General features: G+C 38.4%; 2 protein-coding genes across 2 annotated transcripts in view; both read left to right on the top strand.

Moving 5' to 3' along the window:
* INTU (inturned planar cell polarity protein) overlaps positions 1 to 8,646 on the top strand; it is a 77,509-nt gene extending 68,863 nt beyond the window's left edge. The window contains exons 14-16 of the mRNA XM_068990223.1: positions 808 to 997; positions 3,341 to 3,498; positions 8,175 to 8,646. Coding sequence (XP_068846324.1) covers positions 808 to 997; positions 3,341 to 3,498; positions 8,175 to 8,286 — 460 coding nt within the window. The 3' untranslated portion in view covers positions 8,287 to 8,646. The remainder of the gene's footprint in view (positions 1 to 807; positions 998 to 3,340; positions 3,499 to 8,174) is intronic.
* A 5,224-nt stretch (positions 8,647 to 13,870) lies between these two features.
* Positions 13,871 to 18,407, top strand: part of SLC25A31 (solute carrier family 25 member 31) — a 29,968-nt gene continuing 25,431 nt past the window's right edge. The window contains exon 1 of the mRNA XM_068990117.1: positions 13,871 to 14,114. Within this exon, the coding sequence (XP_068846218.1) occupies positions 13,871 to 14,114 (244 nt within the window). The remainder of the gene's footprint in view (positions 14,115 to 18,407) is intronic.

Here is an 18,407-nt window from a genome sequence, read left to right as displayed (position 1 = left end):
GAATTAAGCCTCAGATACTTTAAAACACCTACCGTGGCACACAGAGGGCATTCTATTACCATTACCAACTATTACCATTATTTCATGCTCACTGCTACTGTTGTTCTTTACCCTTCTTACCACTGGTAGAAATAAGCAGTATTTATAGGTTCTGCTGGAGTCTCAAACTCCAGTAGGGGAAGAAAGGATGGAAAAGAATGGAGAAGTGCAAATAGTAAGAGAACATAGAAAAGAGACTGTAATGATGAGAATAGTGGAATATTTCGAGTTCTTGCCATGGATTCTAGAATGTCACCTCCACTTTGTAGTTGGTAATACTGATTTTATTTTTCTTCAGGATGGTCCATTTGACTGTCATGGTAAGAGACTTTATTGCTACTAAGCTACTAACTGAAAATCTTAGTTTGTTGGAAGGAGTTTTTGTATGTGGTGCACTCTAGACTGATACCGTGTTTATGGCTTGTAGATATCTGGGCCAGACTCAGGCTGAGTTATTCATTACCAACCATGGAAAAAGAGGGCTTTAGCCAGTTTGGGTTGTTTAGCAAGGAGATGATTAAGTTACTTGCAAATGAATTGGTGTTTATCCTTGAATAACATGTAGTAGTTGCCTCCATTAAGGGAACTGATAAATAACCCTAGCCTGTATTTCAGATGAGGAAGAGGGAATTTCAATGTTTGGCCTAGTTTTTCTTCCCTAATTATACTCCTAATATTCTATTGTAGTTAGAAGCTTATTAGACGTCTACCAAAGCAACATTTTTAAGTTTACTCTAATATCTCTCTAATTCCTTTTTTTTTTCCAAGATTGACATCTGGTCCTGAGAACACACTTTTCCATTATGTTGCCTTAGAAACAGTGCAAGGGATCTTTATTACTCCTACCCATGAAGAGGTGGCACAGCTGAGTGGCTCAATCCACCCTCAACTGATAAAGAATTTCCATCGGTGTTGTCTCTCCATTCGTGCAGTTTTCCAGCAGACGTTGGCTGAAGAGGTAGGGCACTGCTGTAAATCTAGCTCTCTGCCAGTTTTACTTCCAGATCTCTAAATATTCTGTCTGAAACTCTTTAGCAATAACTATTTTCATTTGCTTTTTTAAATAGTCATTCATTTGAATGCCAAAGGATTATATTCACTTAACTTACTTAACTTTAAAACTTTCTTTCATAATTCTGAGTTTGATGTCCCAGATTACTGTTTCAGGAAATGGTGGGCCTGTGTTTTTCTATAGCAAAATAGAATATAGTAGTTTGTAATGTAAACTTGCCTCCCATATTTGATATCTGTGACTCAGCTATTTTTTGGACATTTATCTCTACCATTTTGTAACTGATAATTTTTTAAGTATTCAAAGGCAGGATAAGGTATCTAGAATATAAAGGAGTTAAGAACAGAATTTACACAACAGTGTTATATATGTTTTAGCCACTTGGTTGGTTGGTTAGTTGCTTGCTTGCTTTTCAATCCAGAATGAAGTTTCATTTAATATTGTACCTCCAGAAAAGTAGTAATGTTGTATACAATTAAAATCTCAATTACACAGTTTTAATAGCAGGGAAAGATAAGTATTAAATTTCTTGAGAAAGATAAATATGTAGAAGTTATGTGTGACTGGTCAAACATCATACTGCCAAAAACAAAATAAAGAAGACTGGAAAATGAATGTAATGTATATAGCAATACATGTACCAAGGTTGCTAAACTTGTGAAGAACTTAGATGTAAAGGTGGAAGAACACTGGGCTGGGAATAAGGACTCCTAGACTGGGCCTCAACTTTTCCTATTTCCTCAGTTATAAAGTGAGTGTACTGAATTATATCATCTCTTAGGACTCATTCAGCAGTGAAACTCTTTGTCTTATAGGATTTCTTCTTCGAGCTACCAGAAATTGGTATTCGGCAAAATGTTACGTTTGACTGTATATCTCTATGTGCTTTGCATTCTTATGCTCCTCCTTTCCTGTTTAACATACTAATAGATTCTGTAAGGTTCATTGCATTAATTTACTTAGTAATATAAATTAGCCTTCCCCGTATTATTTAAACATAGAGTACCTGCCATTCACCAGATACTACTCAAGATGCTGGGGATACAGCAGTGAACAGAAAGTCTCTTTCACCATGAAGTCTGTATTCTAGCAGGGGAAGCTAATGAATTAGAAGCAGTTTAATATATCAGGAAGGGTAAGTTTCAACAGCAATTAAAACAAAAAAGAGTAAGGATGAGAGGTGGTGGTTATGATTTTGAAAGATTCCTCTGATCATGTCAATTAATATTTGAACAAACACCAGAAGGAATTGAGGGATACAGCCATGTGGCAAATGTGGAGGCTGAGCTTCCAGACAGAAGGAACAGCCAGAATACAACTGTGGAGGTAAGGGGGCTGAGAGCTCACAGGAGCAGCCTGAGTCAGGAGGAGAGCAGTCGGAGTTGAGATGGCAAAAGCAGCAGGACTGAGTCATGCAAGGCCTGATAGGCCAAGGACCTTTTGAGATTTATGTTCTTGGGTAGTTCTGAGAAGAGCAGGACGTGTTCCTTAGTTTTCAAAGGGTAACTCAGGCTACTCTGAACAAGCTTGCAGGGTAGATAGAGAAGGTGGGAGGCAAGGAGAGAAGGTGGGAGGCAAGGAACTGTGGAAATTCTCAAAGCAAGAAGTATCAGTGGGTTCTTGATCTTGCAGATATAATGGAGGATGAGCCAAAAGGATTTGTGTCTTCAATAAGCATTTTGAAAGAAGGAGAAGAATCAAGGATCACTCCACTGTTTTGGCCTGAGCCTTACAGAAAGTCTTATATATTCCAAGTGGGTCATTGGTTTGCTAATGATTTAATCAGTGGGAAATTTAGAGAGTATGCTTCAAAGGAAAAATACTGCTTTAAGTGTATGTGTTTTAAATGCCTTATAAAATCATCTACTCATTTAGTAACTCATTAGTAACCTATTCATTAAGCATCTACTGTGTACCCAAGCACAGCTGCTTTTAAGGAATACAGAGATGAATGGCATATAGTCTCTGCCCTGGGAAAAATGTTCTAATGTACTGGGGAAGACAGACTTATAAACTGCTAATATAGTGTAAATATTAATAAGGTAAGGCTGTGAAACAAATGTTTCCTTGGAGAGTCAAGAGAAACTTTATCCGTGAAGTCTCTTGTAGGAGATGGCATTTAAGGTAAGTATGAGGAAGGGTAGGAATTTTCCTGCAGGTAAGGAGAAAGAAGAATGTCATTGTGGGCACTTATAGTATTAGGATCAGCCAGTTCAAATCTATATATGAAAACATTTAAAGCAGCACTATTAATACCAGCCAAGACTAATAATACCTATTAATTTACAGAAAAAGAAAGCACTGAATGGCAAAGATCATTCAGGTTCAACAAATTCTGTGTCTTCTCTGAACCCTGTGAAAGAACATGGTGTACTGTTTGAATGCTCCCCTGAAAACTGGACTGATCAGAGGAAAACACCACCAGTTATGGCTTACTGGGTAGTAGGGTAAGTGGAAGAAAATATTTTTAAATGTTAAAAAGGGGGTAAAGGAGCTAAACATTTTAAGATATAAGCATGGATTTATTACTGCTTGTAATGCAGAAGATGTGGGTTCGACCCCTGGGTCAGGAAGATCCCCTGAAGGAGGAAAGGGCAAAACACTCCAGTATTCTTGCCTGGGAAATCCCATGGACAGAGGAACCTGGCAGGCTACAGTTCATAGGGCTGCAAAAAGTCAGACATGACTGAGCAACTGAACACAACACACAATGTGAGTTTATTAACATAATTCTAATATTTAATGTATTTTAGAATTCTGCTTACTAAATAACGCCTTTAAAATTCTTCCCAAGTCTTTTCTTTTATTAAAAAAACCCTAATTCACTTATCTTACAACATTGTACTAGTAAGACACTAAAAGGTAATGAGTTCATACCCACTGCTATTTCCTTCTGTCTCTAACTTTTTTTCTCCCCCTCTTTCCTCCTTTCTTTCCCTCTTCCCTTCCCTTCTCTTCCCCCGTCCCCAACCAGCTACAAGACCTGGCCCTGTCTGTCCCCCGGCCACCTCTCTGTTTCTACCTCCTGTCACTCTCTTCCTCCAGCCACTGTGCACAGCCACATTGGCACCAGCTGAACTCTGTTCCTGCTGTTCCTTCCATGTGGGATGTTCTACTTAACCTTTGCCTATCTGGCTCCTCGATATTCAGACCAGTGGTAACATATCACCTCCTGTCAAAGAGACAAACTGTCATCTCTTTCTCTCTGTCACTGGAATGTCAGTTTTATGAGATCAGGAACTGTATCTGTCTTGTCCACCACTGGCACCATAGTCACTTGATAAATATGTAAGGATTAGTAAATGGAGCTGTGCTTGGCAAAATGTATATGGTGATGCTTAGGTGGACTGGCAAACACAAATAAAGACACAGTCATTGCATCTGATGATCTTACATCCAGCAGAAGAAATATGAAACATGCTTAAATATCTGTGTACTTATGGATGAATATTCTATGGAGAGAGAGAGAGAGAGATAGCTGGCTATATTTTAATGTTTTTTTTTTAAGGTCAGTCTCCCAAGGCAATAGAAATAAAAACTAAAGAAGCAAATGGGACGTAATCAGACTTACAAGCTTTTGTACAGAAAAGAAAAACATAAAAAAAAGAAAAACAGAAAGATAACCTATGAAATGGGAGAAAATATTTGCAAATTATGTAAACAACAAAGGCTTAATCTTCAAAATACACAAACAGCTCATACAACTCAACAACAAAAAACCCAATTGAAAAATGAATTCAGTTCAGTTCAATCACTCAGTCGTGTCCAACTCTTTGTGATCCCATGAACTGCAGCACACCAGGCCTCCCTATCTATCACCAACTGCCAGAGTCTACCCAAACCCATGTCCATTGAGTCAGTGATGCCATCCAACCATCTCATCCTCTGTCATCTCCTTCTCCTCCTGCCCTCAATCTTTCCCAGCATCAGGGTCTTTTCAAATGAGTCAGCTCTTCACATCAGGTGGCCAGAGTATTGGAGTTTCAGCTTCAATATCAGTCCTTCCAATAAACACCCAGGACTGATCTGCTTTAGGATGGACTGATTAGATCTCCTTGCAGTCCAAGGGACTCTCAAGAGCCTTCTCCAACACCACAGTTCAAAAGCATCAATTCTTCGGTGCTCAGCTTTCTTTATAGTCCAACTTTCACATCCATACATGACCACAGGAAAAACCATAGCCTTGACTAGACAGACCTTTGTTGGCAAAGTAATGTCTCTGCTTTTTAGTATGTTGTCTAGGTTGGTCCTAACTTTCCTTCCAAGGAGTAAACATCTTTTAATTTCATGGCTACAGTCACCACCTGCAGTGATTTTGGAGCCCAAAGATACAAAGTCTGACACTGTTTCCAGTTTCCCCATCTATTTCCCATGCAGTGATGAGACCAGATGCCATGATCTTAGTTTTCTGAATGTTGAGCTTTAAGCCAACTTTTTCACTCTCCTCTTTCACTTTCATCAAGAGGCTCTTTAGTTCTTCTTTGCTTTCTGCCAAAAGGGTGATGTCATGTGCATATCTGAGGTTACTGATATTTCTCCCAGCAATCTTGATTCCAGCTTGTGCTTCCTCCAGCCCAGCATTTCTTATTATGTACTCTGCATATAAGTTAAATAAGCAGGGTGACAATATACAGCCTTGATGTACTCCTTTTCCTATTTGGAACCAGTCTGTTGTTCCATGTCCAGTTCTAACTTCTGCTTCCTGACCTGCATACAGGTTTCTCAAGAGGCAGATCAGGTTGTCTGAAAAATAGGTAGAAGACTTTAATAGATTCTCCAAAGAAGACATACAGATGGCCAGTAGGCACATGAAAAATGCTCAGCATCACTAATTATTAGAGAAATGTAAATCAAAATTATGATGAGGTACCACCTCATACCAGTCAGGATGGCCATCATTAAAAAGTCAACAAATAAATTCTGGAGAGGGTGTGCAGAAAAGGGAACACACCTACACTGTTGGTGGGAATGTAAGTTGGTACAACCACTAAGGAAAACAGTATGGAGGTGTCTCAGAAAACTAAAAATAGAATTACCATGATCCATCAATCCCACTCCTGAGTATACACTCAGATAAAACTATAATTCAAAAACATACACGCACCTCTGTGGAAACAACCTAAATATCCATTGACGAATGAATGAAGAAGATGCAGTATGCACAACGGAATATTACTCAACCACAAAAAAGAAAATAATGCCATTTGTAGCAATATGGATGCAACTATAGATGATCATACTAAGTGAGGTTAAGTCAGAAAGGGAAAGAAAATACTATATGATATCACTTATATGTGGAATCTAAAATATGGCACAAGTGAACCTATCTACACAACAGAAAACAGACTCAGAGATCATACTTACGGGCGAGGGGTGGGAGAAGAGAATGGCCTGGGAATCTGAGGTTGGTAGGTGCAAACTATTACATTTAGAATGGATAAACAACAAGGTCCTACTGTATAGCACAAGGAACTACATCCAATCTGCCGGTGTAAACCATACGGAAAAGAATATTATAAAAAAGATTGTATGTGTGTAAAACTGAGTCACTTCATTGTATAGCAGAGATTGACACAACATTGTGACATTGTGACACAACTGTACTTCTATAAAAAATAAATTAGGTAATACAACCACACACTCTGGAAATTCTGAAAAAGGGGAGGAAATCTGAGATTACAAAGAAAGGCTAAGAGATTCCATTTGATCTGCTTTAGGAAATGAACTGGATTTGGATAGCGCATTTTAAGTAAAGGATGGGATGAATATAAAGACCCAAACAAGGGAAATCCTAAGGCTTCATTGTGAGTAGACTAGTTTGCTAGGATGGTAGAGGAATGGCATGTACAAAGATGAAGTGAAAAAGATAAAACTGGAAAGCTAAGTTAGGATCACTGCAGAGAACCTTCAATTCCTAACCAGGGAATTGAATTTTGAAGGAAATATTGAACTGCCGATAGTTCTTTGAGTTGGGGTAGAGAGTTGGTGAAGGAAGGAGCACAAGAGTTGGGTGGGACTAATATTACTCGACACCTACCACGTAGTACTAAGCTGTATGACAAACGCTTTACAAATGTTATCCAAAGCAATAATTCCCATGTGCTGATCCACAGGATTTAGAATCAGCTGAGTCACGTTAACCAGGGCTTCCCTGATGACTCAAACGGTAAAGAATGTGCCTGCAACAGGGGAGACCCAGATTTGATCCCTGGGTTGGGAAGATCCCCTGGAGAAGGGAATGGTTACCCACTCCAGTATTCTAACCTGGAGAAGTCCATGGACAGAGGAGCCTGACAGGCTACCATCCACAGGGTTGAAGAGAGTCAGACATGACTGATTGAGTCACTCATTAAAATCAGAAATGCCTGCACCCCATCCCAGACCTACCGAACTAGAATCTATGGGAGTGGGACTCTGTATGTTTAGTAAACTCACCTGTGATTCTGATGTATAACCAGCCACGCTTGGGAGCATCAACATGATCACAACTCAGTGTATAGTGATCAGCGCTGTGTTATTGGAAGATCAAGCTGGGAGCCAAATGGAATGGTGTGGACATGAGAGAGAATAGAGATAAGAAGACCAGTTAGCACACAGGCAGGTGTAACTACATTCACAGCTGGAATTGCAAAAAATCAATAGGTGTTGAATTATGATGCTGCTGATCTATGCAGAAGAGAGAAACTGAAGGAAGTCAGAAATGGTTTGATGTTTTGTATACATTAGTATTGATTAAATAGACTAAAATTTTAACTCTTTAAGAAAATCTAAGTTTCAATGTTAATCCCAATTTGATGTCTAATAACTATTGTACTTAGAATGATGGTACGTCATTGACTATATTATAATAATAACTAAATTTAACATTTTAAAACTAAGGAATATGACTATAGAAATTGACACAGTAGGCTTTTTACACTCTGAAAAAATAAATGTAATTGACCTAAGGCATAGATTATTTGATTACAAATCTAGCTGCATTTCCCCCTATGTAGATTTAGACTAGTGGTTGAATTTATGACTTATTCTTTCAGAAACCAAAAAATGTAGCAAAATATATTGGAGAGTTGGGAGTTTTTTCCTTCTTGGAATTCTGAAATTAGTGTGTTCTTTTTCTCTACAGGAGACTCTTTCTTCATCCCAAACTTCAAGAACTTTATGTCTGTTTTCATGACTCAGTTACAGAAATTGCCATTGAAATGGCTTTTAAACTGTTCTTTGGATTAACCTTGTAGCTGTATTTTCTTGATGCATAGGAACACTGCACAGACCATCAAGCAGGGTTAGAACTGCTGAAATCTATTCACAAAGAGATAAGGTTTAACTTCTTCTCACTAATCAATACTGAACATAAGGCTGATGAAGACTGAGATGATATGCTGCTGGATTTGATGCACTAAATCTTATTCTGAGACTTTTGAAGAAAATACTTGATCGAAATATGAAGAAGAGATTGTTAACTTATTTTCCATTTTGGTATATAACATTAATTTATTTACTGATTTGAAATAATGTGATATATTTTATGTAAAATTAATATAAGAATGTTTATCTTGGAAAAATACCCAATTTTTTGTGTATGTTTCTCAAGAATAGTATTGATATCTGGCAAAATAATTATGAAATTGGGAAGAGATGACCAAGTTCTGTTACTAATTAGTGCTGTGAGCATGAGCAAGTTTTTGTACCTCTCTGAGCTCAGATTTTTCCTGTACAAATGAAATGATTGCTTTGATCTGTGTCTAAAGATCCTCTTCAGTAAAATGTGCAATTTTTTCCCTCTAACCTATTGTTTGGTACCTAAATTTGTAATATTGAGTACTGATTCCTTCTTAGATCAGATACTTTTCCTTTCGGTATTTTAGTAGATACCTCACTGTGGGGGAAGAGAGGAATGAAAATTAAACTTACTTTTTTATTTATTTGATTTTCTTTACTGATTCAGGTCAGTTCTGTTTTGGCTAGGATATATATTTTTAAACTATTTGTTCATATACTTTCATTGTTTTTCTCTTTTTTGAAATATATTCAGGTATACACACAGTTTATACAAGTTCATGAATTATAGGAAAGTTGTATGTAAATCTTTTTAAAAAACCGTATCATATTGAAAACACTGAAAAAGTTAACTAAAGAAATTCTATAGTGACTTCCAATCAATACAAAGTTTTGCCTTACAAATCTGGATGTATAGGTTTTCCCAAAGGGGTACCTTTAATGAACAATAATTTATTTGACCATGAGTAGAGAAAGAAAGTTACTAAGATCAGAATTTTCTTCAGCTGTCAGAATTTGGCAGATTGAAAGGAAGAACGTGACAATTCTTAATTGACATTTACCCGTTGGATTCTCCTGAATTCTCAGATGCCCTCATGACTTTATAGCACTGGGTTCTCTCTTCTTCAGGATTTACTTTTGGAAGGCAAATTACACCAGCACATCGAAAGCCAGTCTCTGCCTTTCCCCTACCTCAAGCATGAGACCTCCAGCTTAAACAGAATTAACTGAAAAACGTAGTGGATGCACCATTTAAAGTATCTGGTCTTAAAAGAAACACTTATTATCCCTCTGTCTGGGCTTTCCTGGTTGCTCAGTGGGTAAAGCGTCTGCCTCCAATGCGGGAGACCTGGGTTCGATCCCTGGGTTGGGAAGATCCCCTGGAGAAAGAAATGGCACCCCACTCCAGTACTCTTGCCTGGAAAATCCCATGGACTGAGAAGCCTGGTAGGCTACAGTCTGTGGGGTCGCAAAGAGTCGGACACGACTGAGCGACTTCACTTCAAGAGTTTAAGAGATTTTCACCCAGGTGTTGAAGATGCAAACCACTATACTTGTCCTATTGGTGATTTCTGGACCTTAATTTTGGCATTCAAAACAGAGCAAGAAACTTTGGTAGAAAATGGCTTGCAATATCCTCCCCTTCAGATTATAATTTTGGTCAAATAATAGACTGTTTACAACTGTGTTAGGACTGCTTGTGCACATATATAAGTATCAAAGTATTATTTAAGAGTATTTAGTAAATGTCTTTAATTTCTTGTTAACGTTCTCTCAAAACCATGAAGCTGTTTTTAATATGGAGAATTATTAATAAATGCAGCCATTGATCACCTCAGATTTTCAAACAGACTGAACTTGGGACTTTACCATTAGGAACTTTTTGTTTCACTTAGTGAAATTTTGATCTGTTGAACTGCTTTCCTGGTCTCAAAGAATCATAAGACCACTATTTAATAACTGAAATAAAAAGATAGACTACTGATCTTATATAAAGCCAACTCATTTGAAGTATTGCAGATCTGCTCTGTAATGTGCATGTTGCAGAGACACTTTTTAAGAAAAGAAAACCAAACATTATCTTTGCTTTTATCTCTAAATAGATATCAAAATAAATGTGGTAAGTACTATAAATTTCGCTGCTCATTTTTCCATATATGTTCAGATTCACACCTGAGAGTAGGTGTGACTCACTAGACAATAAGTGCCTGTCTGCAACTTTATTAAATAAAGAGGGACATAGAATGCTTTTGCAGGTATAGTTAGCATCCTGCAAACGTTCTTTTTCACCAAAGGCTGTAATGCAAGACTATATATCCAGCATTAAAAAAAAAAACAAAGCAAGTGCTGTCTTACCACCATCATATATTTTTTAGTCCTGTCTCCTCACAAAATTACATTTTAGATTTCAACCCCCATTCTCCATTTCTCTTTTTTGTCTCTTTGTTTTGTCATGTTAGAAAAGCGAATTTCTCTTTTTGTGCCAAGGAACCTCAATGATGATGCATACTGGCAAGTTAGTAAATTGCAGTCCCTACTTTTTTATATTTCTGATACAAACGGGAAGAGCTATGAAACCAATTTACTAGGTTTGTACACTTTGAACATTCTTGCAAATAACATTGTGAATAATTATTGTTGTCTGTGTGATTTCCCTCTAAATAGTGCCTGGCACACATTATGTGCTATAATAGTGTTAGCAGCTGCTACTACTACTACCGCTACTTATTATTAAATATCCATTGGTTGAAAACAATAGAGTCATCTAAATCATACCCTCTACTGTACAAAATGTTGGAAAGCTAAGAAAAATTATTCAGCACTAAACACTTTTAAAACGAGGATTTATACTTTGAATATTTTAAAATACATTAATAAATATTACTAAAACTTTATATACTGTACTGTGTGGAAATTAATTTTTTAGAGTTGTACTTCTATATAACTGAAGCTAGTTTTGCACTATATTGATAGTTTTTAATAAAAATGGTGCAGAGGTTTGTTTGCAGTTGTGTTGACTTTTTGTCCATTCATCCAACAAACATTTATTACGCTTCTGCTCTGTACCAAGCGCTGTTCTGATGCCAGAGATACAGCAGTGAACAAAACAGCCAAAAACTGCTACCCTCATGGAGCTTATGTTCTAGTGGGAGAGGTAGACCTTATGTTTTGCTTAAGTAAAACAAAAGCTAAAAGAAAAAAAGTGAAGCAAGAAAATGGAGTATGAAGTGTGAGAGACAGGGTGGCCAGGGAAAGGGTTGCTTAGATGGCCTCTGATCTGCAGTAAGTGGGGAAACTAACCAAGCTGATTTCTAAGGAAAAAGTGAACAGTGCAAAGGCCCTGAGACTCTCTATTTTTAATATCAACATATAAATCACCAGAACTTTTTTCATTCAGTAAATCAGTAAATAAAATGCAAAGCAGCAAATTAAAAGAAACATTTGCAGCTTAATCTATTGAAAAGAGATGATTCAGAGCTCTTTAATAGGGTTAAAAAAAAAAAAGCTACACTTCTAAGCACTTTCACTTTTGCTGTCTTCTACAAAGAATATATGTCAAAAGCAAGCTTGAGGATATCATAAAGGAACATTCTATAAACAGTGTTAACTGCAGAGTCATGTCCGGGGAGGGCAGAAAGGGTTTCAAAAAGGGAAGGGAGAGAAAATTGCCCTGGGGAGCAGCAGCAGGCTTTTCTGACTTCTGAAAATAACTTACGTTTCCTGTGACCAGACGTGGTTCCTTTAACTTCTTTTGGCACCTTAAAGAGACATTCTTGCTTGGGGTGTGATTCGGGAAATTCCCCCTTTAAATTTATTCCTAAGAGCTTCAAATTACCTTAAAAGAGAATGAAGTCTTTCATTTTCCAGATTTTTGCAGATAAAATGCCCATCATTTCTTGAATTTGTGATGGATTTCACAAAGGATTTTGAAGTCAATGCAGTGAGAAAACTTTCAATTTTTCAAGCTAGGAATAATGATAAATGCAATTGCTTTAGAAAGATTAACATGTCAGCAGCATACAATATACAAAGAAACTCAGGCTGAAAAACCAGTTGAGTCAAGTGAGCCACTAAGAAAAGGAAGGTAGGCATCAAACATGGTACCAGTAAGACTTGCCAACTAGTTTTATGAGATTGCCAAAAGAGTAACAAAATTCCTGCTCTGGAATGCTTCTGGCCAAAATATTTGGTTTTTTACTAGTGACAAGTACTATTAAAAGTGTGACAACACACTTGGGATAATTAAAAAATGCAAACTAAAGTTCAAAAAAGCCAGTAACTTATCTCACATTTTACAGATGTGTTTAAAGACTGCAAGTCCTGCAGAGTAAGAGATGATAAAATGGAAGCTTCCTTCCTTTAGAAGAAACCATCAAACAAGATGTAAAGAGGAATTAAGAATATATTTCTTTTTTTTAAGAATATATTTCTTTATTAATAATAGGACATTTTTTGCCTCTTTCACTCTTATTCCCTCATTAGTGTACGGTGGAGTTTTCCAGCAGTTACATATATGTTGGGCACTATTGCAGCAAATAGGATGCAAAAGCAGCTGTGTAAATCAGGCTTTTATTAAGCCAGACATTTAAAAAGACTTTAAAAAATATAAAACAAGACTGTTCTCACTACATTTTTTGTTGGCAAAATAATTGTTCAATACAAAAATGTTACTTATGTAGAGGTTTACTGTTATTTTAAATGAGATTTATATAATTTTCTGTTACAATTTCTGAAATGATTAATATCAATATATAACATAAAAACAGAAGCTTCTTTGCCGTCTTCTACATGAAGAGTGAAAAGGTATCCTAAAATCAGCTTGTGAACCGCTGTTCTAGAACACGTTCCCAACTCTGCACATTAAAATTACCTGGGGAATTCAAATGCAAACACAGACACCAGGGCACAAACCCGTGTCTTCCCCCACCCCCTACCAACACCTCCAATTTGTGCAGTCGTCTGACTGAGCACCACTGCTCCAGACAGAATTACCAAATTAAATAAAATACAGGAGAAAGAGAAATGTGTTGAATTATGTTATGGGGGTACAGTAGGTAAAACCAGACACTGAGACAGTGACTAGACAAAGGACCCCTGTTACATTTAAAGAAGATTTTAAAGCGATTTTTAATAGAAGGTGCAAGGGTTACTCTAGGAACCAAAACTAAACTTGGTTAGTCCCACACGGTTGATTTTGCTGCTCTGTCATGTTTGGGCTACTAAATCTCTTTTTACAGACCTGGTTCTCCCGGATCCCTTCCCAGATGAGAACTCAAAGCCTCCCAGTCCAGTCCGCCGCTGCAAGCGCAGCCAGGCACCTCTACTTGCGTAGACAGTACCGCGCTGAAGAGCCACGTGTTGGGAGTCACGTGACCGGTTCCACTGGCTGGAGGCGGTTGGAGGCACCGCGACCCTCTCCCAGCGTCCTGAGCGCGGCTTTCCCGCCAGGACTACGCTGAAGCAGTTTTCGGCTTCGTCCTCGCGTGTCTCCGGCTCTTATTTTGAGCTTCTGCTACCCGTTTTTACGTCAGTCGTCCCACCATGCAGCGTGAACCTCCGAAGAAGAAGCAGGAGAAGAAGGTGGAAAAGCGGCTTTTTGACGCCACATCCTTCGGGAAGGACCTGCTGGCAGGCGGGGTGGCGGCGGCTGTGTCCAAGACGACGGTGGCGCCCATCGAGCGTGTGAAGCTGCTTCTGCAGGTCCAGGCGTCGTCCAAGCAGATCAGCCCCGAGGCGCAGTACAAAGGCATCGTGGACTGCCTGGTGCGGATTCCTCGTGAGCAAGGTGCGTATGCTCCAACCTTCCCTCCGCGCAGGGTTAGCTTCCGGGAAAAAGGAGTGGATGATCCAGGAGGGGACGCTGCGGGCACCAGGGCCTTGTGTGTCGGTGATGAGTTGATTTCTGTGCCTGTGATAATACAATTTCTTAACCAGTCTATGAGGCTCTGCTTTCCCAGGGTCAAGAAGGCCTACACGTGAGCAGTCCTTGGGCAGGCGGGATCACCACCTTCTCTCTCTCTACAGTTCTCCTTCCTAGTAGGCGTTGCACCCCGGTGCGCCTCTACCTGTCTCAAGAGGGAAATGGTTGACCTCCCAGGATTGGGGGAGATGCCGTTAGGCACTTGGCTGTATGTTAATAAGTGCTTTAAGGTTCTGAAATATTTGCTGAAATAACATGTTTGAGACAAGTATACCAAATAGAGAAGCACTGGGTCCGCTCTAGTACGTATTCAGTGAAAAGAGCTTGTTTGTTCTCAGGAACTACTGCAACAGGCACTCAATCTACACGTTTTAGGAGGATGCCAAAAAACCTCAGTGGTACGTGCGTGCTCAGTTGTGTCCGACTCATTGCTACTCCATGGACTGTAGCCCTGCCAGGCGCCTCTGTCCATGAGATTCTCCAGGCCAGAATACTGGAGTGGGTTGCCGTTTCTTTCTAGAGGGGTTCTTCCCCACCAGGGATCGAAGGTGTCTGCTGTATCAGCAGGCGGATTCTTTACCACTGTGCCTCGTGGGAACCTCAGTCTAGAAACAAACTATTTTAATGCAGTATTTTTAGAAATCAAAATTAATGAGAAAAACCTACAGTGAGCAATGTAAAAACTCTTAAGCAGAGACAGGATCAGTTTTCTTTTTTTGCATTAGGCTCTGTTTTTATGTAAAATTTTGATATTTTGGTTCATTGTGGAGTTTTGGACTTTTTCCCATTAATATTGAAACGATTTTAAGGAATAATGAAAATGCCTTGTTAATCATTCATTGCCATCACCTTGCAGACTGGCTTCTAAGTTAGCTAAGTGACTAGAGGATAAGTTGATCAGAAACTTTCAGCTGTATAGTGTAGTGTTAGTCACTCATTCATGTCCGACTTTTTGTGACCCCATGGACTGTAGCCCGACAGGCTCCTCTACCCATGGGATTGTCCAGGCAAGAATACCATTCCATTCTCCAGGGGATCTTCCTGACCCAGGGTTTGAACCAGGGTCTGCTGCATTGCAGGCAGATTCTTTACCACCTGAGCCTCCCATATAGTTGGATTCAATTGAAACATCTATATGAATTTTAAAAAGGGAAATAGGCTTGTTTGTTGTATATTCTGAACAAGATGTGAAGTGGGTTCAACTCAAATGCAGGCCTTTCTTTCACTCCTAAGTCTAAGACAGGTTACATTTCCTCTTATAAAAAAAGGATTCCTGGGAATTCCCTGGTTGTTCAGTGGTTAGGACTCCAGGCTTCCACTTCAGGGGGACACAAGTTCGATCTCTGGTGGGGGAACTAAGACCCTGCAAGCAGAGTATTTAGGGTTGAGGATATAGACTCTTAAGGCATCATCTATACTGTGGATTTATTGTGCCCGGTCTGGGAGCTTAATTTAGATCTTTCATAATGAATGGTTCACATCTTCCATTTATTTTATCAGAGCAAGCTTCCCATTTCTTTTCAGAGAAGTAGGAGCCTCTTTATTATTTACTAATTTGCTTTAGTCAGGTAAAGTTAAATATTCTGGAAAGATTGTGCTGACCAGTGCTAAGTCATTTTGTATTTTAAATGTTTTTTGTAATATTTAAACCTAAATATGTTAAATATGAAGCTTCTCTGGTGGCTCAGCGGTAAAGAATCTGCCTGCAATGCAGGAGACTCGGTTGGGTCCCTGGATCTAGACGATTCCCTGGAGGAGGGCATGGCGACACACTCCAGTATTCTTGCCTGGAAAATCCCATGGATAGAGGAGCCTGGCGGGCTACAGTCCATCAGTTCAGTTCAGTTCAGTTGCTCAGTTGTGCCCGACTCTTTGCGACCCCATGAACTGCAGCATGCCAAGCCCCCCTGTCCATCACCAACTCCCAGAGCCTACCCAAACCCATGTCCATTGAGTTGGTGATGGCATCCAACCATCTCATCCTCTGTCGTCCCCTTCTCTTCCTGCCCTCAATCTTTCCCAGCAACAGGGTCCTTTCAAATGAGTCAGCTTTTCGCATCAGGTGGCCAAAGTATTGGAGTTTCAGCTTCAACATCAGTCCTTGGGGTTGCAAAAATAGGACACGTTTGAAGTGACTGAGTACACGCACACACACATTCAATATGGCTCTTGTAAATTGAGACCATTCTGAATAGTATTCTGGCTCCAGCTTTCTTTAAGCAGAATTTTAAGAAAATGTTTCCTAGTACATACAAAGCCTTGTTATCAGTACACATGGTATATCCTATGCTAAAAGATAAGTAATTCACAACAGGGATAATATTGCCATCTAGGGGCATTTTGGGAAACTTGTGAGGAATTTTTTGTTTAGCACAAAGAGGGGAGTAATCCTTAAATGCAGTGATATGAAAGGCAAAATCCAGGACTGCTAAACATCCTGCTGCCCCTGTACACGGTCAGTCCTGCACAACAAAGACTTATCCTGCAACGGAATGACTCGGATCTCCCACTGGATGTTCTTATGGCACTAAAACCTGTTTTTGATTATTTACTTATCAACATAAACTGTCCAGGGCATAATTTTAGTACACACTAATTTCAGTAATGCAGCTGTCGTGTAAGCAGAGGAAAGACTGTACTTTGTTCAGAATTTTGCTGAGAGGTGTTCATCATTGTGGAAACTCATGTTAACAGCTCTGTGTGTCATATTTGATCACCACTTACATCATCTTCATTTTTAAATATTGAATTATGATTGTATAGATATACTTATTAAGTCCTTTTTTCACAATGTCAGTGTGTATCTTAAACACAACAGATTAATTACTATTATGTCTCTATTATGTCTCTGATGTGATCACACCTGACCAATTTACTAATTAAAAATACATGTTATAAATGCCTTTATTTCCTCTTTGTATGTAGCAAAGAAGGCATTATATTGACTTTTTTTGAGCTAGTGAAGAGGTCATTGTCTTTGAATTCTGTTTATAGGTAGTAAAGGGAGCATTGTAAACTATTTATTATGTATGGAAAACTGGAACCTGGTGGGGTTGAAAATCACTGTGCTAGATCATTCTGGAACGTTACTAGGCAGTCAGATTCTGAGGCTTTTGTTTTCTGGAATTTACTGTCTTGTGAAAATCAAGGTACATCACCATCTCAGCGTTCTGAAGTCTCTTGTTTTCCATATTCTAGTTTTACTGATAACTTTTCCTTTCTTTAGGCAATATGAAATGAAGACAAGAGACAGTGAACTCAGAAGGCACGACTAGGTGCTCTCTCACTGTCTTCTTACCTTACGTCTTTCTTTACACCTCAAGGAGACATCTCTTCATTCTTGTTCTGAACATAGCTTTAAATATCTCTTTGGGTGTCTTTGATACTTTTTATTTTTTTTTATTTTACTTTACAGTACTGTATTGGTTTTGCCATACATCAACATGATTCCGCCACGGGTGTACACATGTTCTCAATCCTGAACCTTTTAATAAAAGTGTCTGGGTTTAACCTGACTAATGCTATTTTTAAAGATTTATTCATTAGTTGGTTTTATGACTTTCCAACTTTATATGTGTATTTTTATTACTTAGTACTATTTAAACCTTCATTACACAAATAATGCATGTTTCTTATAGAAAATTAGAAAATATGGAGAAACAAAAAGTTTAAAAAAAAACTGCTAACATCACCACAGTTAACATTTTAGTGTCTTGAGAGTGCTTCTTTTTCACTGAGCAAGCTATGCATCAGTAAATATATTTTAATTAATATAAACTTTTATTTAGTATATTGTAACAGGTTTTCAAGGATATTATAAGTCTCAGTTTTTAATAGCCCACCAGAACTCTTCTCTCTTTCAGGTATTTCTGGCCATGAGTTCATCAGCTATTTTTAATATGAACTTTTCCAAACATATTTTTCTGAATGCTAAAGCAGTAAGGTTTTTAAATCTTGAAGATGATATTTTGGGGTGTTAAAAGAAAATATTAGGTATATGCTTTATGTAAATAAAATAGGAAAATAAACTTTACTGATGTTTATTAAATGCCTTGGCTTTGGTACCTATGATTGGCCAAATGTCAGTTATATCACAGGACACTAAGGCATCCTGAAAAAAGAGTATGGGTAACACAGGGGAAAAGGGATGACTGGAGC

Source organism: Capricornis sumatraensis, chromosome 17, assembly GCF_032405125.1.
Source record: "Capricornis sumatraensis isolate serow.1 chromosome 17, serow.2, whole genome shotgun sequence".
NCBI classification, from domain to species: domain Eukaryota; kingdom Metazoa; phylum Chordata; class Mammalia; order Artiodactyla; family Bovidae; genus Capricornis; species Capricornis sumatraensis.
The sequence above is the reverse complement of the archived record's forward strand: the minus strand, read 5'-3'. Positions and strand labels throughout refer to the sequence as shown.